General features: G+C 38.8%; 1 protein-coding gene across 2 annotated transcripts in view; it reads left to right on the top strand.

The window, feature by feature from the left end:
* The first annotated feature begins 2099 nt into the window (after positions 1–2099).
* Positions 2100–27117, top strand: part of LOC137132560 (inactive phospholipase D5-like) — a 69841-nt gene continuing 44823 nt past the window's right edge. The window contains exon 1 of one of the 2 annotated variants that reach the window (XM_067515241.1): positions 2100–2853. In XM_067515241.1, coding sequence (XP_067371342.1) covers positions 2686–2853 — 168 coding nt within the window. In that variant the 5' untranslated portion in view covers positions 2100–2685. Of the gene's footprint in view, positions 2854–11779; positions 12244–27117 lie in introns of those variants that run through there. The other variant, XM_067515251.1, reaches the window with a different exon arrangement.

The raw sequence follows: 27117 nt of genomic DNA, 5'->3' as shown, positions 1-27117 counted from the left end.
TGTATTAACTTAAAGTTGATTTTTTTTTTATCTGGCAATCTGGTTGGGGCTGTACCAGCAAACACTTCACTCCGGAGATCGATGTACGACGAATATTGAACATTATTTGCTTCTCAACTTATTTGCTTCTCAACTTAGCCGAACTGAATCAAAGTTGATCCCTAAGATCAACTTTGATTCAGTTTACTGTAGTGCAATATAAACTTTCCATCAATCAGGCATATTGAAAGCCTGCTGCATGATGTGAGGCATTTCTCCCTGGCTTAGACCTAAAAGCATTTCAATGTGGCTCACTGTATCTGTCGGCCGACTTGGCCTGTGTCCTGTTAAATTCCACCATTAACCTCACTGTTTGGTATTCAGCTGGTGTTCTCGCTGATGGCCACTGATGGCACTCTGCTAGCAGAGAGGAATGTGATTGGAATACGGCAGGACTGAAACTGGATTGGCATGACTCAGCATTACTGATATGAGATACATTGTCACTAAATAATTAGCTGCCACTTGAAAAAATGAGAAAAAGCACTACATGAATTGAAATATGGATTATTTGTCTCACAGAACAGACAAATGAGTAAAGCTAGACAATGTTTGTTTTCCTTGTCTTTGATCAGAGCTTTAAGATAAGACAACAGAAAATCTACTTTCGCTAACTTTGTGGATGATCTACTCTGCAATATGCAGTACCCCGATATTTACTGCATGTAACTTGTACTGCAGCATAATTTGTATGGGCGGTTCAGGATCACTGCTGTAATCAGTTTCACTCTTTATTTGTTATGTAAAAAATATATTCCCTGAGGAATGACGATGTGAAATGAGCAATATATTTATTAAACAAACAACAAACACCCCAAAATATGCAACAAACACTTATCTACTTGTAGTATTCAGCTAAATTTATTTTACTGCAAAAAGGAAATGGCTGCAAGTGCATAAGCAGCTAATGGTCCAATATAATTTCTTTTGAATTATGCATACTCAATCTTTTTAATACAATAGTCCCAGATGATTACACTGAACAAATCCTGAGAAAAACACATAAACGACTAGATGTAAACATCAAGTTTGAATGTACTTTGTTCAACATACTCAGAACTGTGATGGATGACTACTTGAACTCAATTCAAGTCAAAAGAGATGCCAACTGAAAATAAACCCTGAACATATTAAAGTCTATTGCATATCCAAAGAGTGAAAACTAAACATACATGCTATACTTTTCTCTTAGATATTTTAATAAAATTGGCACACCAATTATATTTCTGTCTCTTTTTTCTGTTCTGTTCTTTTGTTTTTTCATTTGAGAAGCCCAGTATCTTGGTATTGTATTACCGGCTGTGAGTATTTCAATAACGGAGTCAAGGCATGCAATTAAAATAGATTGTTTCCATTCCAGAGAGTTAGGATGCAATGGCTCTTTGCCACTAATGATTTCAACATTTGTATGGTGCGTGTGTGTGTGCACGCTAGTATCTGGTTGTTGATGCCCGTTATTGTCCAATTAAGTTTCTAAGCTCTGTTGCTCTGGTTCATTGAGGGAAGCCAAAGTAAGGTGAAGGAAGAGAGGTACTGCAGCCTCACTGCACCACTCTGCTGTGATGTGCCAAGGTCTGTGTGTGTGTAGATGTGTGTATAAGGTGCACATGTGTATCCAGGGGCATCTTTCTGTCCACAGAGTCAAAGTAGAGAGCAACCCAGCTTTATAAGGAAGGGAAACAACTTTACCAATCTTGAGCTGTGAGTAGTGGAATGTAGGGAGTAAATATAACTGTTTAAGACCGTGCTGGCAACACGTAGATGTAGGAAAACCTTTATATGGCCAGTGTAAAACAAGTGACAGAGTCCCAAGAGAAAAGCTAAAAGTGGCTGCTGGGAGGGATGTTGACGAGTAAAAGAGTGAGAGTGACAATTTGTTTAACATGGGGGTCTTTCCTTCCTCTGTGACGCTGCATCAGCATCACCACAACTCTCCCAGCCCCCTCTCTCCCCCCTCTCTCGTTCTACCTCTTTCTCTGAGTTTCTCCACCCCTCCCTTCTCTTTTCTCCTCCTCTTCCTCACACATATGCTCCAACACTGGGGAAGTCCTGCTCAGTGCTGTCGGAGTCCCAGGTCTGTTGAGACCTGAGCCTAATAGGTCTGTGTTTCTGGTTAACCCAGTCCAGCATAGCTCAGCAAGATCTCTGCGTTATTATGAGAAGGTGAAGCCCTGCTTTTTTGGAGACACACTGGAAGAGGATTTCCTACAGCCTGGGGAAAATTGCCTACAGGTGAAGACAGGGATTATCCTATTTCGTGACCATAGGGTGTGACCACTGTGAAAGCTATTTAGTGATGCATTTGTGGCTGCAATCTCAGATCTCATGTTTTTCATTGCTGATAATAAGAGGTGAGGACAAGATTAATACTGAAATATTCGTGCCATTTTTCTATTTTTCTCAATACCCTGAAGACAAGCCACTGGAGATGAATACTCATATCCAACTCGTTTGGAAGAAAAGCCATAATTTCCTACATAATTATGTTGGTATGTTGGGATTGAAGGGCGCAGTCAAGCTAAATGTACATGCATATGAAAAATAAAGTTGCTTCTTCAGCTAATAACAGAGATCAACAAATTAATTAATTAATTTGCGACAACTGAGAGACCACTGCACAATCCATCCAACCATCCATCCATCCAAATGGAGCTAAGAGGGACCCGTGGGACTATTGGCCCAGACCTTAGGGGTCAGGGATCAGGGTTCGGCATCTCAGGCCCTGGGATTCCAGCAAGTTCCATAATAACGGCAGTGCAACAACAGGACTACTCGGCAAGCGTCTGGCTTCGCAGGAGGGACAAACTGGAACATGTAAGTTCTGAATAGTGGAGCCTGAGAAAACACTGACACAAAGAATAGGGAGCTAAACTGTCGGAGGTTTAGTTCTTTCAGTTAAAGGGCGACTTCACCAATTTTCAACTTGCACTCTATGGTTATAGTTTGGGGTAGTACATGTGTATAAATGCCATTAAACTTCCCTTTGACATTCGCATATTGAAATATCTCTGTCTCAATCGGTGAGTGTATGTGTGAATGGGAATCAACATTGTAAAGTGGATAAAAGCGCTATATAAGCAACTATTTACCATTTACTATCTCTCTACTTCTACTTTTACTGAAAAATGCCTCCAGGTGACATCACTTGGAGGAACCTTCAGTTCATATTATGTAATCCTGTTGCTCACACTATGGAGTTTGTAATCATGGCCAGCCTGCTTCTCCAGAGCTTGCCCAGGTGAAATCATCTGAACTCCTAATGATGAAAAACTCCCGAGGTGATGTGCTCTGGAGGAGGTTTTCAGCTAGAAGCAGAGAAATATTTTGATATACGGACATCTGAGGGACATTTGTACATTAGCACCCTAAACTAAAGCCATAGAAAGAAAGTTGAAAGTCGATGAAGTCGCCCTTTAGTGCTTTATGTTCTATATAACAGGGTTATCTGAACAAGCTTGCTATAGCTTGCTATTGAAGTTCAGCTGTTTTAGCCAAAACAATATTAATTATAGTTGTATATAAAATGTTAATTTTACATACAAACACTACATCTTAATAGTCTGGATAAAAGATTCAGTGCTTGATATCTGAAAGGTTTTTGGTTTGGTGTCTAAAAGGGTTGGACATTGGTCTAATGATGTTGGCTATGTGTTGTATACAGTTAATGCTGGAGGACAGGGCTGGATTTAGAGTCACTGATGGTCCAAATCGAAGATTTGAAAAGGGCGTAAGAAAAAGATGAATCATTTGATCATTGCATTGTACTTTGAGCTCTATTTTGGATTGCAATTTTTCGATATGAGCTGTACGTGACAAATAATCATTCAGAAAACCGAGGGAATAAAATCAATAAAGAAAATAATTCTTAGTTGCAGAACTAATTGGATTCTTATAAAAAGGAAGGCAAATTTAAACCCAGCTCTGTGAGGAACTTCAATCAAAGTTATAATGTAAGCTTTTAAATGTTGCATGTTGTGGGAGAATCTTGTTGATGGAGGAATCGAAGCTGTTGTTCAATTTACTCTCAGCAGCTTCTTCCTTTTTGTTTTATGTTTATGCTCTTTAACAGTCACTTCTGTTTTCTATTAAGGAGGAGTTAAGAGGGTAACTCACTGCTTTTAGGTAAACAGTATCATTATTCCACACAGGGCTTCTAGGTGTAGAGATTTTAGTGTCTAGGAAAGCAGGAGGTGTGTGTTGAATATTTGATGTTGGGGAGGAAGAGTGCCACTTCGAGAGAACTGCTTCCTAAGCCTGTCTGTCTGCAAAAACCAAACAAGCTGATGAATCAGCGTGTCCCCTTACCTGTACAGTGCTAACAAGAACTTCACTGCACACATACATACAATACGTCACACAGTCATTTAACAGGCAAGGACTTTTGTGCTTTAGTTCCACAACACACACACACAAACACACTCTGCAATGTTTAGCATAAATGTTTATTAAGATTGTGGCTTGTTTCCTAAAATTTCCTATTCTAGTCACATGTAACACTCAGGATGTATTGGCAAAGCATGACTAATTCAATTTCTCAGTCTAGTCATGAAAAAAGTATGAAATAGAAATCTATTCAGAGTCATTGCAGATGTGCGTTTAACAAAACAGCAATGTTGGTTGCTCTGCTGACAGCGATGATTAATGTGGAATGAGATAAGAAGCAGATACAGAGCTTCAGGAACACTGTGTGTTGGTCGCAAAGTGAGTCGCAAGTTCACCATCAACTTGTCAAAATGAGTCTGTCGTGAGTCTCCAGAGCGAAACAAAATAGATGAGCATGAATACGTCTAATCTGCTGACCTTTTTATGTGACAAAATGCACTGACACTATCAGAGTGCTCTAATGTCAAATCCTGGGAGATATTTATTCACTCAAAGCATAAATCCAAGTAATGAGTCAAGTCAAGTTTTTAGTATAGTATGTGTAGTATAGTATTTGGTAATTGTGGGTTGTACGTACAACAAGCTATTGCAGAAGAAAACATGAAGTATTAATAGCAAATCCATTCAAAACCTCACAATACAGTAAAAGAACAGCAGACACAGAGCAGAGCACCAAGCATCTGTTGGGTCACACTGGGAGTCACCGCATGCATATTTTATTTTTCTCCCCTCCCTTCCCTCTTACATGAACATTTGCTGGCTGATTCATCCCAGCTCATGGGCAGTGTGATCACTGCAGTTTCAATTGTACTGTGAGTGCATCCACTGTAAGTGGACTGTAAACCATTACTTGTTTTATGTTTGCCTTGTTCTGTGCTTGGGCAGCACAGTGGTGCAGTGGTTAGCACTGCCGTCTCATAGCTGGAAGGACCCTGGCTCGAATCTACCTGCCGGCTGTGGCCTTTGTGTTGAGTCTGCCTCAGCATTTTAGGTTAATTCATGATTCTGAATTGCCTGTGTGTCTCTGTGTTGGTCCTGAGTCAGACCAGTGACCTGTCCAGGGTGTTTCTCACCTCTCACCCTATGAATGGGACCTGAAATTGGCTCCAGCCCTTTGTGACCATGATCGGGATAAGCAGTTAAAGTGGATGGATGGATGTTGTGTGCTTTGTAGTGACAGCTTGTATTTCAAATGCTTGGTTTCGTATACACATTAGGGTAAGTAAATAACAACTTCAAGTTTTCTTTAAAGTAATTACGAGATCCAAAGTGTGTTTACTCTTAACATTGACTTAAAGTAAATGAAGCAGTCGACACTGAGGTAATGAAACTGACTCTGGATCAAATACTGTGCAGTCTTCCAGATGATTTTTAGGGGTTGGCAGGTCATGGTAGAAATGGTTTCCCTTGGTGATTGCAGTTTCAATTTCATGGTGACTGTGCTGATGTATAGACCAAAGTCTGAGATAATATTGTTCAAATTATAAAGGACCCTAAGGTTTTCACTCCTGGATCTAAACTGGGCCTTATTTCATTTATTGTCTCATGCTGTTGTTGGAGATTGATGATCACAGTGATAAAGACTGGAGGAGAGTTATTCATTTTAGACTGAACCAAAAGGATTTATTTATTTCTGCAGGTTAACCATACATATTGTAACGGCCCAGCAAGTGGGTTAGTGTGGGGGCGGATGCAATCTGCCCCGAGGGAATTATGGGTAAATGTGTTCAAAATAAAGATCAGCTATCTCTGTTGTGAGAGGTAGCTGTAAAAAGGCAAGAGTTGTGTTGTGATTGCTTATGTCAAACAGCTCGAGGCACTTGGGGTCGTGCGGTGTATGGGGCGCAAGTGTTCTCCCTTCCGCCTGCCATTTTGAACTGTTCGTTGACGTAGCTTGCCAGCACCCAAGCTAGCCGATTAGGTTAGTTAAGTCAGTTAGGGTTAGCCTTAGCTTTAGCTTCACCGCCTCCCACAGTTAGCTCCCATAAACCGTGGGTTGCTACAATATGTACAGTATATGTGGGTAAATATAAATAATCCTATTGAATAAAGCTCTACACTGCCACAATATAAATAATTTTAGGTTTTAGTAGAAAAAAAGGGAGGACACACCAACTACTCCCCCTTGGAACTGATTCCCCTCACCGGCCCACATTAGATACTAACGGGACAAATCCCACCATATAAATTAGTTCCCAAACTCTGTTTGTGCAAAAAAAAAATCAAGTGAAGATTACAACAAAAAAAACTTTAAAATTTAAAGTATGAAAGACTGCTCTGCTTCCAACTGATGAAGTTTGTGTGTCCCTTCTTGCGTCATTTCACATCTGCAGAAAGATGTGAATAATATGCAAAATCAGTAAGTTGAAAAACAAATGTAATCAGTGTAAAAGCTTTTATTGGGCTTGACTGAGGAAATTTGGGAAAAGTACAGTGCAGTCTAGTAAATTGTATGTCTTCTCACCATACACAGTTTACTCTGGCGTCACATAACCAAATGCTGTTGAAAGTGGATATGACTTCCTTGGTAATGTCCACTGCACTGCAATGGTACATTTTATAGTGAAGATGGGCCTTTCAAAGACACAAAGGAAATGTTAACAATACATAATGAGCGACATTTACAGAAGTTAACACTTCTATAAAAACATGCTAACGAGTGCTCAGGGAGAGTTAAAAAGTGTTCAGTTGCACATTGGTTCTCTGGATGAACTTTAATGATTTCCCATGCTCACATTTAAACCCTATGAAGTATTCTGACAAAAGGTGGTGACTCCATAAATAAACCAAAGTCTCATTAATGCTTCTGTCTTCTGTGGACATTTCCTAAAGCTGAACAAAGCTCTGCTCTTTATCCAGTGAAGACCTTTCCTAAGCAGCACCAGTGTGACTTTTTGTATTGTTTTCATTTATAATTGGTGATTTTTATGTGGCAGGAGATGTAACTGTCTCCCAGTACTTCACCTCAGACATAAAACGACTTCCACACAATACTGTTAGCAGCTTTTGTTCTTTAATCAGATGTTCCAGTGTAACTGATAGTTCGACAATTACTCTAAAAGCATCACTGTCTCTGTTTCTCCCGTCAAGCAGACCTGTTATCTGTCAGAGTAAAATATTTCCACAAAGAGTGTCACTGGATAACAGTGTTCTTCATTCCCATTAGACACAATGTTCTATCTGTATGCTAGATAGAAGTCAGCCCATGAAAAGACACCAGCAAAAAGAAAGAAGACACACATTAGAGTCTGCAGATGTTCACTAGGTGAGCTTTCACATACTATATTGTTGTCCCAACTCATGTTACAAAGGCCGTTTGTAGAAAATGAGACAAAAAATAGGGGTGTTTATTTGTGTGGGAGTTGCTGTTGTAAATAAAATCAGATTGTGTAGTTAGAAAAAAATAAATTTTCTTGACAGTGAAGTTTATGTAAAAGCCTTGGACCGGAAGCTTGGTATCTTCAATCACCTACTCTCATCATTGTGTACCAAAGTTCAAATTAATTGATGCTTAGGGAGTTTGGCTCTCCGTTTGACAGCTTGGCTCATGTTCAGCTTCACTTCGCTTCAGCAGCAACTTCACTTTGTTCCCAGGCTTCTGGTTTTTAATTAAAGATCTCCTCCCGTCTGTTGCTGAACCAAATCACCGAACCAATCACATGGATGAAAGCTCAGACCGGCCATGCTGCTTGTCAGTCACACTGATGACATCTAATTGCCTTCCACTATAGCAATCTAAACATACAAAACAACTAAACATAATCAGCTTTAATTAACTATCTGTTCCTTAACAAGCTTATTTATAAATCCACCAGTGGAAATCATATACTCTAATAATATAAACTCTAATAGATAATACAAAGTTACTAGATCAGAGCAATCAACTCTCCCTCTCCCCGCTCGGCTACGCTTCACCAATGCTGGAAACAACTGATTTACACATGTAGATTAATCGTTACAAATTGAATGTTGTGAGTTTGAAAGATGTTAGTGTTTTACCTGGTAGAGAGGGTCTATGAAAGTTATTGACCAGTTACATTATATGAACCGACTGGTTCGGGGGATAGAATCTCAGCCTCTAATGTTTTTATTTTGATCCCAATAAAACTACTCCTCTAAAGTATAAATTGCATTTAAAAAAAACTTTACAAAATTTGTTCAAGAAACAAGTTTTAGTTTGTTATTTAGGCCTTGGTATACAGATCGTTTCATCATGAAACATACAGGATGTAGTGAAGTAAAAATGTCTAAAATAGGTACTAGCTTAAATACCATGAAACCTGAGACATAAAGTAGCATTATTTATTATTTATCTATCATCATGGTGGAACTATGTAAAATGGTCTGCACTTATATAGCGCTTTTCTACCTATTGGCAATCAAAGTGCTTTACACTGCTTCTCATTCACCCATTCACACTCACAATCACACACACATTCATACACCGATGGGGGAGCTGCTATGCAGCTGGCCAACACTCACCGGGAGCAAGTAAGTTGGGGTTCAGTGTCTTGCTCAAGGACACTTCGACATGTGACCGGAGGAGCCAGGGATTGAACCAACAACTGTGAGATTGGTGGACAACCGCTCTACCTTCCTGCACCACAATTTTATTATATCACGTTATGTGCACATTGTGCACATGTGCACATGTGCACATTTATATTCCCTTTGTTTAGTCATAATAAGATTACTTTCTGTGGATTATGTTTTGCATAGATCATGTTTAGGTTAGTGTATACATTTCCATGCAGTGTACATTACGTCATAAAACAGTGATGTAGTCTATGGGTAAGAGCAGCAGGGGGAGCTATTGTCCAATGTGAAAAAGATGAACAAACATGAACTCACGAATGGAAGATTTTATGTGGAAATATCTGACACACATTTGTAACGCAATTATTGACACAATGTATTTCTACAATAATTAATGTTTCTCCAGGATTTGGTGGGTTTGAAGCATGTGTGCTGTCAGTTTCTCATATGTGAGCTTTAAATCTTCCCCATCTCATTTAACCTAGTGTAATAGGCTATTTTTTCTATGTGGCATTTCACACCAAACATGTCAGCCCTTTCCATATCTCAATATACACACACACACCTACACACACACACACACACACACACACACACACACACACACACACACACACACACACAAACGCCATGCTGATGCAGATTAATGCTGAGAACCTATGTGCTTTTTCTGGTTGAACTCATTAGGCAATTTGCTTAAACTTACTTTGACTATTTTAATCTATGGGAAAGATAATTATAGTTTAAGATAAGATTTAAGATTATTATAGTTAAAAACGTAGTCATGGTGTGCTCAGTGACTTGTAAAATCAATATTTTATCATCATGTCACAGAGATTTATCCCTGTCATATTTTCTGTATGTTGCTCTTGAGCTCTACAAATTCATGCAGCATTGAGTTTAAAGCAAAGATAAATTAGGAAACGTGAATGTTAGCATGTTATTAATCCCCTCAACCCTGTCTAACGACTTGATTTGTAAAATTTTCTGTATTTAATTTCACAGTGGAGCAATTCACTAGTTGTGATGCTGGAAAGTGCACTGTCATGGTTCAGAAATTTTCAATAAAGTAGATGATGCTGAGTAGAGATAAATGGATGTGGTTTGCTGCCCAAGCACTATTCAAGAGCAACATCTTTGCATGTGCTTGGGGATCTTTTTTTTTTTTTTTTTTTGTCATTGGATGCCTTAAAAAGACACACATCTGTGTGACTGTGTGGTTTGAAGGTGGGTGCTAAATCATAAAAATGGACTATTTGCCCTGGGCTGTCAGGTCAAGGAATCTCAATAGCTGAAAAGCTAAAAGCAGGGAAACAGAAATATGCCTACAAACACCCCCACAGGCATCATTTACCAAGCTGTATCTTGTTATCATATTATCTGTACACCAATGAGAATTGTTCACTGTATTTCTCAGGATACAGTGAAATAGCCAGACAAGGTGTTTTCTCATGTTCCATTCTTAAATCCATTATTCTTTAAATCTTCAGGTGCAAACACATCTTGTGCAAGAAAAGTATGAAAACTATGAAAACAGCTTTGGCCACATGAGTCCAATTAGTTTCTGTATTTTGTCTTCACACCTGAGGGATGCTGCACTGAAATGATTTAAAAGCCACCAGAGGAATTCCTGTGACAAATCACCATCTGGTGCATGTAGATGTTGTGTTCGTGTGAAGAGGTGAAATCACATCGTACAGCTGGTGTTGTTTGCTCATGAAACTCTTTTCTAAGTTGTCGTTTTAATGCAATTGACACTACACAACTGCAATACATGTTACACACACAGTGTTTTGGAGCTTTGCAGATTCAGTTAAATGCCTAAGATGATGAAACAGTCAAGATGCCAATTCAGTGAATATTGCAACCAGAGAGAGCACAGATTTTTCAAGTGGAGGAAAAAGGAAACTGAGAGCCTCACAATATACAAAGTGACAGTGAAAACTTGTGGATTTAGGATAGTATATTGTTGTGTGCACATAGCATCATCCAAAATTTGTTTCCTTATGCAGCCTCTAAATACGTGGTATTAAAAAATGAAGAAGTTCATTGGGAATAATTGAGGCGGTTAATCCATAAAACTAATTTATACATCATTTTCTCCCACAATGCTGCTCACAAGGAAATACAGTTTTTACAGTTCTTAATGCCTTTTAAGTCACAGGGGATTGTACAAGGTTCTATGGTGGCTAATAGCTTCAGAAACATTCCTAAATGGAGACCATTTTTCATAACTGAAAAGTATAAAATTTTAAACCTAATTTTTACTTTAATACCATTTAGTATTTTTTATTAAAGAGTTTGGATAACTAATGGTTAGTGGATGGTTTTGGTGACTATACTTCTGTCATTTACTGAGTTAAACAAGAATAATTTCCCATTGCTTAGATGTGCACTTCCACTAAAAGGAAAGTACAACTTGCGTTAAAGCTCTTGTAGTCTTGCAAGTGATTTGTGAAAGTTGGCACTGTCACAGCTCCCCCTGTTGGCTATTCATCAGTACACATCTGCAGGCAGACTCGACTTAAGATTTCTAAGCCCTGCATCTTAACACAAGCTCCCCTGCATTTTAGTCTCCACATACTAAAACACTTGGCAATAAACTCAAAACTTGAAACAGCTAGAAACAAAAATAATGAATAAGCATGTAGATATAATACTTTTTATTTTACTATGATGGAGCAGTGTATCCATCTTTCTCCTTTCTCTTTGTCCGTATGGGAGAAGAGAGAAATACGAGCTTTCTGTTAGAGGGAGGAAAGGAGGGGAAGGAGGAAGGGAGAGAGGTAGAGTTAGAAGGAGGTGGGTGAACACACAATACCATTAGATGAGAGGAGAGGAGGAAAGTGATACAGGGAGGAGAAGAGAGGAAAAGGGGTTGACAGAAAACAAAGAGAAGAGAAGAGTGTGATAATGATGTGTGAATAGAGAGATAGCAAGAGGCAGATAGGATTTAAGATTTAGGTGTGTCCGCTAGCGTTAGTTTTCATTCATACAACAGCAGGAGAGGCTAGAAGGAGCAGCACTTTTCCTTTCTGACATACACACACACATACGCACACACACACACACGTGCATTTACAAACAGCAAAACATACTGTACATTTTTGCTGCGCAGAGGGATGGACTCCCCCCGCCTCTGACTCCAAGGGGCGAGTTGGAAGCGACAGATTTTTACAGCTCACACCAGCAGACACACACACACACACACACACTCTCTATTTCTCTAAGAGAAAAGCACATGTGTTTCACGGTGGACTGGCAACGAAGAAATGCGTCATGAAGGTGAGCTTTCCTTCCCATGAATTTGTTTTGTGTGTCTGTGTGTGTATGGCGTTACTGTCCTATCTATCAATCTGTCCATCTCGAGCTTGAACTTGAGAATAATCTGCTCTTGACCTGTGTGCTGTCGATGTGAAAAGGATATTGTTTCTCACAGGAAGTGTCAGGTGTTCTGACTGTTATTCGGCTTCTTCTGCTTCACACTGAAGTGATGTTTTTTACCTGTGAATGTGTCTGTACTGTCAGAAAACTGAAGGACCTGACCAGTTTTGTTTTTGGTAGTCCTCTGGGTAATTGTACTTATCTCCTACTGAAACAGAATGAGTTGGTGTCACAACTTTTATAAATTCCCCTGATGTTTTTAAACGAAGGAGCTCATAATCACCTACGTAAATATACTGTAAGAATCTCCGTGTATGATGCTTCATATTGACTTGGTCACGCGACCGTTAAATACCTGATAAACATACTGTAACACAGTGTAACCAGCAGCATCTTTAAACAGTATCACATCCTCTTTACTGCTTTTAGAACCTCCACTACAGCTCTGATGCTGTGCAAAGACTTTTAAGCATAAATATGGATATAATCGTTTTTCCTTTTTGGTTATTGCTATTTACTCACAACTATATTATTATCTGATATATGCCTTTTTATTCTTATGATTTTTTGAGGTTATACATTGGACAGTGGCGAGACTGGACAAAGAGTATGAGGTTATATGTTACTATATTATTTTTCTGCTCCATGCAGTGAGGACTATAAAAAATTGATGACACACAATATCAGGAGAGGTGAATAACACACACTGGATATGACGTAGATTAAGTTGAATAATATTGTTTGAGAAATTTCAGCAGCAGACGTAGCAATATTTGACTTTTGATGGCATATGAGATGATGGTTGTGCTGGTTGTGTCAAATATCAAATCAACTCAAAGCTAAAGGGGAGAACACCCACCTCAGAGTTTTTTCAAGAAAGCACATGGTCAAGCACAGTTTATCTTATAATTTGCTTTTCTGCAACCCAGTTTACATCCTTAAGCAGCCCCTGAAACTGTGATTTCATATGATCCCTTTGTCAGGATTTTGTATGGATCGAGACAGTTTGCACAAATGTTACACATCAAGACAGTTTTCTAAAAAGTGCAATCTTTTTGCATGCCTGGAGGATTTTACAAATGCAATCAAAGACTGCTGGAGGACAGCCAAACTGAGCTCACCCAGTTTCACCTCACTGTGAACAGCCCTCGTTGAGTCACTGATCAGCACATGATACATGAACCAAACCAATTATGATCTCAGGCAGCAAGTTTTACTATAATCTCATTTTGCCATAGTTTTTCCAGATCATCTTTAATAAGTCGGAGGGAGACCCCTATATCTACTGTGCATTCCCCTTTGCTGTTACTCCCTCTCTTCTTTTGTCTTTCCCTCTGATTCTTCCTCTTCGTCTCTGTTGCTCTTGGTCTGGGGTTCCCATAACTCTTGCAGCCTGGATCCACACAGCACTGCTTGACAAGTTAGACTGCTGTGCCACAAGTCTATCTATCTGTCCATCTGTGAGGAGGAGAATAGGTGAGGGGAATGGTAGGGTAAAGACAGAATGTGGGGTGGAGAGTGAAGAAAACAAGAAAAAGAGAATGGGTGAAAGGCAGATTCTGCCCACAGAAAGCAATAATATGTTGGTTTACAGACACATCATTCCCACATCACATGCATAAACAGATCTAGAAGCTTTCAGACCACGGTGCAAAGCACCAGCAGAGTCTAGAGCCCAAAACACCTGAAACAGTATCCATGGCAACCAAACCACTGGCTCCTGCGCACAACAGTGGGACAGATCCAGAGTCAGTAGATTAACTGTGTGTCATGTTTCTTCAAAGACGAACCATTGCAGCCAGGCCTCCTGTCTTTAGGAGGCTTGTTTACACTGAAGGTTAGAGTTTGGATTAGCTGAAGTTCAGGGTTAAAGCAGCCTGACTCTGTCTACTTGCCTGCAAACGCACTGTTTATTATCCTACTCTTGCAGTTATTGTTGCCATTCTAAATGGGAAACAACAAGTGCTAGAGCCAGCTAACAACTTTGTATTAACACAAATGATGGAAATGAGGAGCAGGTAATTTGTACTTAGTGCAGATTGTGCCTCAGTGTTTCTATCTTGCCAACACTTTACATTCAAATATAGAAGACAAATGTCTTTTCTAGCAATCACTGCAACTCAAGTCCAAAGCCTTAAAATCCCACATGAATTATTTCTGAAGGTTTAATTGCTCTGTCACAGTCTGGTCAGTCTGCTTTATTTTTAATACAGACCGGGATACAAATGATTTTGTTTAATTTGCTCTTTTATGACTCAGATTCAACCAATTTAGCTCTCTGAATGTGTAATGCATTACTGCTGTATTATTGCATATAAACAAACATTGTTTCTAATGAGAAATGTGTTTCAGGAGACTCTTTGCATTGGCACATGTTAGCAGATGTTCAGTTTCACAGTGAGTGACAGTGGCTCCCACTTGTCCCAGCGTCAGGGCCTAGATCCACTACAAGGGTTCCTGAGGTCTGAAACCTCAGAGCCAGACTAGAATTTGCCTATTTTTTCCTTCAGCTTTATGCAGCTGTTGTCTTTGTTCGTTCTTTGTGTACAGAAAAAGCTGTAGCAAACATTTGCCTATATACTATAGATTAGTTAACCTAAATGTGTGTGTACAGTACATGTCAATCTTCCCTAGTCAAGTCTACCTACTCTATCTATTCTGTGTGTGTCTGTTTGTGTGTTTGTGTGTGTGTAGCAGAATAAATATGCCTGTGGGTAGAAGAAAAAATTACTTGGCCACTCAATCGCCTTGACATGTTGCTGGAACCAGCAGTTTTGCCCTCTTCACTTCTGATTAGCCGAACACACATGCACACACACTCACACACATACAAACACACACACACACACACACACACACACACACACACACACACACACACACACACACACACACACACACTTCCCGAAGCTACTCAGGTCTGACATTTTATCCATCATACTGTGCTAACAAAGACTTAATGGGCAAAACAAATAACAGCTATCAGAGCATTACACGATCTTTGCAGAGAATCTGATTTATCTACGCATTAATTATGGATGGACCTTTATTACATTAGATGCAGATGAGGGGGAGTGGATGTTGACTATTGTTCAGTGCTAATCAGAATTTCACTTTTATGCATTCTTTAATTAACTGCCTTAATTACTTACTTTTTACTGTGGATTTCTGTCCCTTGTGCTTTATAGGTTTTGAATTTTATGTATTAATTTATATTGTAGAAGCTTTGGGGACAACTAGTGTCATACATCATTATAATGTATAAGTTTATTAGCTGTTGTCATTGTGAAAAATGGCATCTTTGTGAAACCAGGGGTTCATGATTTTCACAGTTGTACTGCAAATCCGGCATCTTCTTGGAGTTTGGGGTATAAATGTTTTTCTGTGATATTCGCTGTGCATGAATACAAGCTCTTCTGTCAGTTCAGTGAGTTTTACTACAAGTGTAAATATGCATCTACTTCATAAGAGAGGTATAGGAAGATGTAAAGGAAATTGCATCACCCTGAAGTATTCGTATTTTAAAACACATACTACAAATACTATAAGCTTTTCACCATTAAAAAAAAACATCACACACACATCATAAACATTTCACCTCCCGAAACACATTTTGCTCACACTTCATGAACTCTTACCATTTAATCATAACTCACACAAATTCTCCTTTCACTATCTTTGAAGATGCAGAACACCCAAAAGAGAGTGTTTGCAGGTATAAAACTACTCCACATCTTCAGTGATTGTTATATTGTTTCAGTCCTTGTGGCACAAAGGAGCAAACATGTTCTGTTTTGCAGGTTGGGGGTCTTAATCTACCACCACATTTTATAACCCTGGTTTTAATGTCATGATGTTGACAATGTTGTCATTTATATTAAAATCACCACTGCAAATTTAGATATTGAAAGATGTATTTTGTTGTCCATTGCATAATTACTTATTGAAGAGCTTCTGTTTTGGCCCATGTGTACACAGTGGAAAGAAAAGTCTAGGAAAAAAAAGCATATTTTATGTTGTAAAACAACATAAAAAACAACATAAAATATGCTGGAGAACATTCTACAAAGAACAGAGCCCAATGATGTTTCTGGCAAGCTTTTCAACTTACTCGCTTTCTTAAAAACTTTGTCAAAACTCTATTTGTCTCTTCTGTTCACAATAAAACAAATCTTCATCATATTAGAATAGCTCGGGGCAGCTATACCTCAGTTGGTAAGGCAGTTGTCCACGACCACAGGGTCAGTGGTTCGATCCCCGGTCCTGGCTCTGTGTCAGCTGGGTCTCACTGGGCAAGACACTGAACCTGTAACAGCCCAGTAGAAATTGGCAAGGGTTGTATCTGGAAGGGCATCCGGCCTAAAAACTGTGCCAAATCAACATACAGATAATGATTTGTGGTGGTGACCCTGAACTCACGGGATGAGCCGAAAGGACAGAAATAATTTTTTGAATCAAAATGTGAGGTTGAATTGCACAGACGGCAGAACTACCATAAAATTATAACATGATATTCCATCATTGACTCCATCTAAATGGGGATTTATTTAATCCAGTTTAAACAAAATCACATCCTCAGTGCTTCTGACTCTTAGATGCAAACACTAATCTACTTGAGACATTAATTTTAAAGATTAATTAATGACAATTTTTTCAATAACCTTCGTAACACTGAATGTCAGGGCAATAAGTCTCTATACATTATGTTAAGTTTTTTTCTTCAGAATTGGAATAATAGGGGATTATTTCAACGTGTGTCTGGTAATATATTATTATTAAAACAACAACAACTAAAAAATTCCGTAGAGATAGAAGAGAACTGATGTGCTCTTGGGAGTAACATATCTGGACCGGGTGCTTTATTAGGCTTCTTCTTCCTAAAATGAATACAAACCTCCAGTTCTTTTCTGAACAGCAAATGTTTTCTGATCATATCCTTTACTGCATCAAATCTGTAGAAGGTATTCAAATAGGGAAAATATTCCTTAGTTATATTTATATTCCCTCTCTTTTCCTCATGGATAGTTATTTATTCGTCACATCCCTTTCCAAATTTGTCTCACATCATTATTCTTAAAATAGCCTTCAATTTTACAAGTATACATTTCTCTCCGTATTATCAATGATCAGTTTTTATCTCAGCAGTAATCTATGGTTTTTGAATTCCAGTAGACTTTGACCTGCCTTTCTGAAATTATGGTATCAGTTAAAAAATAATTATACCCACATACTGTACAGGCTCTGTTAGTTCAAACATTTGCTAATTCTTTAATTAATCATTGAATATATTATTAATAAATATGTTTTGTTATCTTAAGAAAGATTGTAGTGCCATATTAGTGACCAGTCCTGCAAAACATTAACACCTGTTACTAAAGAGGATGCAGCCACAGTCATATGGTTTGTACACTGCAGCTGTCCAATAAAGTGTCTCGGTACACAAAAAGATATTTGTACCAAAAAGACACAACATTCAGACAATACAAAACTGATTTGTCAAATATATACAACTAAATCCTCATAATAACACATTTGTTTTCCTTGCTATAACAAATCTAATCTTCCACAGGGAATAGAAGGACAATTTAAACTGATGAGCAAATACTAACTTAGTCAAACAAGCAGTGACGGTACCAAATCTGCTCCCACCAGCTGGAACACAAAGGCTACAAACCAGCAAAGATTTGCACAGATCATCAGTTTTTTCAGTAAAGTTTTTTAAATGCATTATAGGCTAGTATATTTGAGGGAAAGAAAAATAGATCACAGTGGACATATTGACAGTCGCTTGTATAACTAATACCATTAATGATGAATTGGTTTAATTTCACAGCTCACTAAACATGGCTTACTTAAAGCTTGAATGGAAATGAACCATTGGTATGATTAGTGGATATCATAATTTGACAAGTGAAAATGACCACATCAAAAAAAGGTCTACAACATACAGCTAAGTTATTATGATACATGCTCATATCAATTTTTCCTTATTTTTAAATAGAAAGTTTTAATTGGAATCACATTGGACAACTGTTGGTACAGTAAATGTGAAAACACCCATACTCACCTGTTTAAATTGAGTTGTATTACTTCTAAGAGGATATAGAAAAACAGACAAAAAAACAAAACAACCTGATTATTGACAGTCAGGGCAGAACCATTTTACGTGCCAATAAAGAATGACCTTTTCAACAGCCACATCTGGATGGTGCTCAGCAAAAATGTAGGTGATGTGCAGGAAGTTTTTTGTGGCACTGCAGAAACGTCTAGACTCAGTAATTTTATAGTTAGCTCCCTGCCACTAAACGTCTTAATGTCCCAGCTCATTAATGTGAACATCAGCATCCCTGAGACGAAAAAGGCCAGAGACACAGAAGGCTGGCAGACTGTCAGGGATATACATTTAATAAAAATTCCAGTCACACATTCTGCTCAAGTTAAAATCTAAGAAGAACTGTGTCAATGTATAAAATGTAGTGCCAATTGTCTGTTCCAGCAGCTTTGTAAGACTGCACATAGACACAGCGGCACTTTGAGCTACATCACTTAATAATAACATAGGGATGACAAACAGATAAAATGTTAGCCATGGTTAAATAGTTTGTTAGTATGCTAACAATTTAGCAGTTGCGGATTGAGGAAATGTTTTGGGGCTAAACTTTGGTCATAAACCAAATTATGATACACATTTACATTTTGATAACACAAAGTTGCTTTGGAAAAGTTTAAAGACAACTGAAAAAGCCTTCCAGATGAGAAGTGAAATTCTTTCAAGAACTGACCCAGAAGCAAGTTTAGCTGCCACCAAAAGTGTGGCTAAAAGGTTCAAGCCATTATCTAAAGAAATAAACAGGTCTCTTTTAATCTGCTGCTATAAAATAAACAGTTATTCTTTATGCTTTACAGACACACTTACTCTACACTGCTGCTGTGAACTAACACATTATAACAGTGGTTTTAAGTTTGAAGTATTTATTTGTATTTTAATTGTATACACACACACACACCATTTGTTAATTCTGCATCATTAGAAGCTGTAGATGCTACAAGTCTCTGAAACAGGTTACGATGAAGAACTGTACTTTTAACTACTCTGCAGATATTGTACTGAAGCTCCCCCTCTGAAGAACAGTTAATCTCTCTGTTCTTAAGGGGATAACTTTATTTGTCTATAAAAAACCTCCCCTGATATGGAAGCAGGAAAAGCTGCAAAGACTTCTAGCTCTAACTTAAGTTTATTTTTAGTGTGTGTGTATGTGTAAATTGTCCTTACGAGTGTGTGAGTGTGAATGGTTGTGTTTTTTAAGACAACTTGAGACTGATTCAGAGGCATGTGCAGCTCTCTGAATGTGTACAGAATTACTGCTGTATTGCTGCATTTAAGCAGTAATACAGTACAACATTTGTGCATTGCAGTAAATGTTAAATGGTCTGCACTTATATGGCTTTTCTACCTATTGGCACTCAAAGCACTTAACACTGTTTCACCCATTCGCACTCACAATCACACACACAATCATACATCAGTGGTCAGCTGGTCAGCTGGCCAACACTCAGTGGGAGCAACTAAGTGTCTTGCTCAAGGACACTTTGACATGTGACTGGAGGAGCTGGGGATTGAACCAACAACTGTGAGATTGGTGGACAACCGCTCTACCTTCCTGTGCCACAGTCGCCCCTAGTAGACGCTTTGCATTGGAACATGGCTCATTTTCATTTGTAACTGTCCAGGTTTACAATCCCTCACGCCCACAGGACTCTGCCAATAAATGCTGTCTGGTGGTCTCTACACCACAGAACAAAAATCCCAAGCAAAACCCTTTAACTCAGTGCTCCCATGACAGTGGAACAAGTTACCACACTCTGCAGGCTCAGCCTCACTCCCATTATTCGAAGTCTTGTTGAAGACAGAACTCTTTTCCTAACTAAAACATTTAAAAGACTATCTTTCTTATCTTGCACCTCCCTCTAATGAAGCAGAACCATTTCTTCTCATAGCAGTGGGCTTCAATGTTTCAATGTTCAATGTTTGCTTGCTTCATCTCACTTGTAAGTTTCTTTGGATAAATGTGTCTCCTAACTAAATGTAAATGTACATTTTGAGAATTCTATGTTATTCTCATCAGCCTCACCAATTGAAACGTAATATTCTAATTACAGGATATAGTGTCTTGATGGTTGCTTGGCTGACATGCTGTTTTGAAAGCTGCTGATAATGTTCTCACACAGCCCCGAAATGTTCAGTCAAATTAAACAAGAGAATACAATGAACTGAGCCCTTTTTGTGAATCGATTTAAGCCAGCTTCTCTTGCACTCCCTCATTCATTCGCTGCCTTTCGTTGTTCCCTGCCATTGTAATAATTCAGCCGAGGTCGGTAGCTTGTCAAGAGATCAAGCCTGAGTAGCTCCACTGGATGAGCTTTAATGAAACACTTTTGGCTCACAAAGGATTATGAGCTTCAGTCGTTTGTGTGTGTGTGTGTGTGTGTGTGTGTGTGTGTGTGTGTGTGTGTGTGTGTGTGTGTGTGTGTGTGTGTGTGTGTGTGTGTGTGTGTCTGTGTCTGTGTGTGTGTCTGTGTGTCTGTGTGTGCTTGTGTGGCGACTCAACATCCTGCTGATTGGCACACATAACACAGGCACGAGCTGAGGAGTGCTGTTGCGACGTGAATAGTGGCAACAGGATACACTCCTTATGATGGATATGCAGAGAAGGGCAGTGGCAGGAAATGCCATTGGATGATCAGAAGCATGAAGAAAAATGCTGGGGTCTGCAAAAATCTTTGGTAAGATGAGAACACAGATGTAGTCATAGTACTGTAGTCACCATAAAGCACATACTGTGTCTCATATATCACTACACTAACAGTGGCAAGTCTGTGTGTGTGTGTGTGTATGTGTGTGTGTGTGTCTGTGTGTGTGTGTGTCTGTGTGTCTGTGTCTGTGTGTGTGGTGGAGCAAACAGAATGGGGAAAATGTATGAATATAAAATGATACAGTCAGTTTAAACTTGGAGGATAAGGGGAGATTTGGAGACTAGTGTCAAGCAGGACTGAATATTTTTTCAGTTATCCTGTGCATTATTCCAAACTATTCCAGACTATTCAGATATTTGCTTGGTGTAAGCATGTTTGTTCTGTGTGTTATTCCACTCGACATGACTGTGATCATTTACAGTGGGATTATTGATTCAGGTGTCCATAGAGATTTATTAGTTCAAGGGCACCGGTAAATGTGAAATTTTGCCAGATAATGAAGAGACCAAGTTGGGTCTCTTAGTTCACCACTGTGTACAAACACAGGAAGGCAGTGTGGCTTACTGAAATGTTACAGATGCATCTCAGCCACTTACCAGTTGCTAAATTAGTAACAACTAATGTCACCTTGTTAAGCCACATGGCAACGGTGCTGAAATACAGTACATTTTGTAGTGTAATGTGTTTGAGTTGCCTGTGGTGAGTCAACTGTGTTTGGACAAGTAGAACATTTCCGGTCCTAATTAGACAGTAAGTGGCAGTGCAGGAATAGAAATGAACCTCCCTGTATGTTATTCATCCTCACTATTCAGTGCAGAGTAAAGGGTTTTGCCTAACTGCCCGGTTACAGGAGCATGTAGATGTAAAAAATGCTGCTGCTCTTTGGTTAGACTGGACAAAGAGGAAAGTTTGTTGAACTGGTGGGTCCAGGTCTCATCATGTTCAGCAGGGATTTATTTCATTTTCATGGGAATATAATTGACTTATTGATTTTGTGAATCCAAGTGGGGTCAATGGGCACAAGAGGGAGGGAGACTTGAAGGCAGAGGGAGCCAAGTAGATGGAGTGTATGATGGTGGCTGAGATACTAGGGTTTTTTGTTTAATTTGATTTTTGAAATACTTTATTGATCCCATGGTCATATTGTTGCTGTGGACAGCTGGCAATCACAATGCTGCTATTTGGGGGTTCAGTGTCCTATCCAAGGACAATTCACCTTGGTTCATTCACTCCATGGTTTTTGGATTGCCTATTCTAACAACTGAGCTATAGTTGATCCCAAACACCATTTTATTTATTATTGTTTCATTATACAACAGGATGTCTTGCGGCTGCAATATGATGTCGCAGACTCACCTTGTTAAAAAAAAGAAGTCAGAGTCTTCCACAGATTGATCTACTGTATGGACACTCAAAAGTTTATTTTCCTAATAGTATCACTACTTTTGTAATGTAACTGCTCTACAGAAAAAAACGGGTTAAAGTTGTTGTTTTTTTTTCTATATGTTCTATTGTAAATAAAATATGGGTTGATGAGATTTGCAAATCATTGCATTCTGTTTTTATTTATGTTTTACACATCATCCCACTTTTTTTTAAAATTGGGGTTGTATATATTTTAACACAGAAGTAAACAACTGGTGTATATCCATGTAATTTACTGATCAAGTAACAGGAATTTCACTCAGCTCTGGCTAAATCAAATAAATTGGTTTATAATTGGTAATGGGGAAACTGTCAGCTACCAGTCAAAGTTTCCTCTCAGTCCTGGTGGTAACTCTAAACTACTTTAAGATTTGCTGTACCAATTTGTTGCTGTGAAAATCAGCAGCTCTGGTGGCAAAAAAATGCTGACATGCTGTCTGGGACACACACATGCACACACATACACATACACATACACTAAATAGAACAATCAAGGCTAAGTATCTTCTACAGCCTGCTCTGTAAGCCTGCACCATAACATTTGGTTAAAAGCACTAAGACACAAAATATAGTCGCTATACTGGACTGGACAAAGTAAAACAGTGACTAATTAGCATTAGATGATGATTACTACTAACTTTGAACCATCCTGAGAAGAACTGGATTTTGTACAAAATGCCCATCAATTATTTAGTCCAACTCATGATGACACTACAGGAAAAGCTAAAAGATCTGTGAACCAACCTTAGTGGAAACGCATCCAAAAGGTTTTGAGGTACTGCTACTGAGGAAACAGACAGGTGTTACTGGTTCACCAGTGCTCCACCACTGGACTGCATTCAGCAGATTTGTAGCTAATGACAAGAGGTCATGCTCTTTTGGGCCATTGTTTTCTCTCCCTGTGCGAAACACTGTGAACCACAGAGTCAGTGTGGCTCCATGATTCTGAATAGGATAAGCAGTTAGGATAACAGATGCATACTGTAGGTATCTGAGCCTATTACTGTATGTGCTCTGTCTGCAATCATCTTGCTAAGCTTCAATCTCTTCTTCACACATCAGTCTTTTTATCATTAAATTGCTTTCATAATCTCTTCTTTTTGTCACTAACCTCTTTCCGTGTCCCTCCCTCACGTTCATAAACATTTTTAGGAGTGTGTATCTGTTAGACAGGAATCTCCATGGACTATGATGTTTGAAGATGACATTGTTCATCACATTGTGATTTGTAGTGAGAACAGGGAGCAGGTGGAGGAAAATCTAGAGAGGTGGAGGTTTGCTCCGGAAAACAGAGGAATGAAGCTTAGCCACAGTAAGACAGAATACGTGTCCAAATGACAGGGACCCAAGTGGAACGGTGAGGTTACAGGGAGCAGAGGTGAAGAAGGTGCAGGACTTTAAGTACTTAGGGTCAAAGGTTCAGAGCAACGGAGAGTGTGGAAAAGAGGTGAAGAGGCGAGTGCAAGCAGGTTGAAACGGGTGGAGAAAAGTCTTTTCTTAGACTTTTACTTTGTAGCCCCTTTTCGCCCATTCTTGTTTCTGTCTCTTTTATTTAACTTTACCTTTGTTATCCCTCATTGTTTGAAACTGTTCTCCTCACTATTTAGGTCCAGCCTTCCCCACAGTTTCCTTATTGTCTACTCCCAGCAACACGCTGAACTCTTAGTTTACCTGATTGTAGCAATCCTGACTCCTGTATATTGGACTATGTTTACCAGGAACTTTTGGTCTGAGGTTTGTTGTTTTTTTTCCCTTGTTTATTAGTTTCCCTAGTCTTTTCCCGTGTGTCCATTCAGGTTTAGTAAGTTTAAGTTTCTCATCCGTGTTTTATTTCTCAGCCGTTTTGCTAGTGTTTAGTTTGTTAACTTTATTTCACTCCAGTTGTCGACGTTTGACCTGTTCTTGTTTTCTTTAAGTTAATTTTCCTAGGGTTTAGTTGAGTTGATAGTTTGTGTTTTAGTCTTTTGTTCGGTTTTCACTCCCTGCCATTAGCCTTCTTCTTGTAACCTCCTGTTAGGAGCGTTTTCTGTTGATCCTTGGATTTTTACCAATTAATGAGTTTTGTTTTAGTCAATCCCTCTCTCTGTCACCTTACTTGGGTCCGCCTTTGCCATATTTTTGATAGTATCATCCTTTGAAATTCAGTGAAGGCCAGCACTGTTTTTAGCCTTCAAAGGTCGACACCAACCTTTCTCTTTTGAGGCTGTTATTGAGGAATTCAGGGGTAAAGTTCATACAAAAGCTACAGTGCAGTAGCAACAGACTGCATTGCTTCACCTTATTGGACCTTAATAAATGATGCATGGGAGAATGGCTTAGGAAGGTAGGTGCTTTTTAAAAAACAAAAGGTTATTTGTGCTGCAAGTCTTATCATTTGAAAAAAAATCCAACAGGGGAGTTGTGTTGTGGATTGTCAGTGTCATTTTTGTACAATAGATTCATTATTAAACACATATGAAATATAGGCTGCAAATGGGCCGTTTGAATATATTTTTTTAAATCCCTCATTACAGCACAGTTTACAATTGTTAATAAGGATTAATTAATTGAGACAGACAAGTATCTGCATGCAACCAGAGTTTGTAAATGCATTTTTAATGGATTACAGTCCTTTGGAATACCCTGTCATTCCTTCAGATGTCAGTTACTCTTGAGTCCAAAATGACTGCCAGTCAGAGGATGCATTAGCGTGATGCAATTGAAATCAAAAATTACCGTTTTCATTGCCAGGGATTTCTTTCTTGTAGGAGAAGCCACAAATTGGCTGTATCCCAGCCTGCCTTGTCAAATCCTGACAGTCCATGAGAATAATTTGAGCAGGCCTGCAGCACAATCAAATGTACTACCTCCAGTCTATACAAGCCCCAATTGGGGGATAGATCCATGGATGAAGGAGAGTCAAAAAAGAGGTTGAGTAAAGCTGCCAGGACTGTGTAGCCCCAACTTGCTACCCCCGGATTGGGGGTGGAATTGGAATTAAGACTCTAATTGACACAGAGTCAAGTACGTTTAAAGCTATTTCATTAATAAGCCTCAGAGGTACAGGAACATGAGGGCAAAGCAGATTCATACTAATTCTTTTTTTTTAAAATTGTCACATAAATTTGTCCCATAAATTAAATCAGCTGCTGCATAGAAAGAGATGAAAACAAGGAAGTACAGTACACCAAGATGGTGCTTTTGTATGTGGAAATGGGAGAAATTAGGCATATCCGTAAAAAAAAAAAATCATTCATCATCAAAATTTCATTTTACATTTTTTTTTTTAACCTGTTTTAGCATGTTAGCGCAGATAGTTTGTGCCTTTGAAGTCTTGGAAGAGTAATTTTTAAAAACACATTTGTTATGCATTCGCTCATTCTGTGTGTGGTGTTAAGTAGTTTTTTTTTATTCTACTGACACATCTAAATGGTTGTGTAGATCCAGAAAGAAAATTTATGATACTTTTGGATATTATTTAATTACTTAACTACATTATATATTGTATAGTATAACAACACCATCAAAGCATGCTGAAAATCTCCAGAAGAAGCATTTGTTTCACACCCTGTCAATCCTTCTTATGCCCTAGAAGCAGAAGGCCATCTGGACTCTTGGGTGCATCACAGTGTTTGTTAATCAAATCTGAGCTTGCAAAAATCAAAATGCATGAAACCGCCATGACACAATGTGTGATTAACATAAAGCAAAGCAGAGCATTAATGACTGAAGGAGAGAACATCCAAGTATTTTATATATTTGTAACTTAAATGAATTAAGGCGCTAAAGGTTTCTGCTAACAGTTCCTGTTCCACAGTCATTGACACAATCATGAGCAGATCCATAAATGCACAAGACTTGATAGAGCTGTCAAACAGACTGATAGTGGAACATTTTCAAAGACATGCAGGTCTGGGATTGCAGCCATTACAAACAAAGCACCAAGAATCTGGCCATCCATTCCTTTCTTTTATTTGACCAGTGGCGTCAAACTGAGATTATCACTACACTTTCAAATTTACCAGAGATGGAAAAAGGGCCCTCAGCCAAGCTGCTACTGCACTTCTTCTGTGTAATTCAAAGTCAACTAGATTTCCTTTGTACTCTTAAAGACATTTCCTACTTGTCTAAACACTTTATTGGCAGTTGTTCCCCATGCTAGGCTCTCTTTTGGTCTTGATGGGTGTCCAGTTGCCTTTTGTCTTACTGTGCTGGATGACTAAGAGTCTTCATAAACACAGAACTCTTTCTCTGCAAAGGTGAGCCTTTATTTTTATAAAGAGCAATCAGACTGAACTGCATTTTGCTCCAAGCTTCCCAAAGGACATACAGGGAAACTTGCCTTGTCAGCACTTGGAGAGCATGACAGCACGATGTCTGGATATTGCTCTCTTACTGTCACTCATCCTGCACCACCCTTCAAACTGACTAGTGTATGTGTGTCTATAGGCATAAATGCTGGAGCATCATATTTGCTTTTTAATATTATGTTTGTGTGCATGCGTGTGTTAATCTTGAAGCAAGAGGGTGGGCATGCAGTTAATTTACTAGTAAAAACTGTTAGGTTAGCAGTGACCTTTAACTCAGAGCTGTGAGCTCAGCTTTGTACAGTTTGAC

Source organism: Channa argus, chromosome 1 (genome assembly GCF_033026475.1).
Source record: "Channa argus isolate prfri chromosome 1, Channa argus male v1.0, whole genome shotgun sequence".
NCBI classification, from domain to species: domain Eukaryota; kingdom Metazoa; phylum Chordata; class Actinopteri; order Anabantiformes; family Channidae; genus Channa; species Channa argus.
This window is presented reverse-complemented; position numbering and strand designations above follow the sequence as displayed.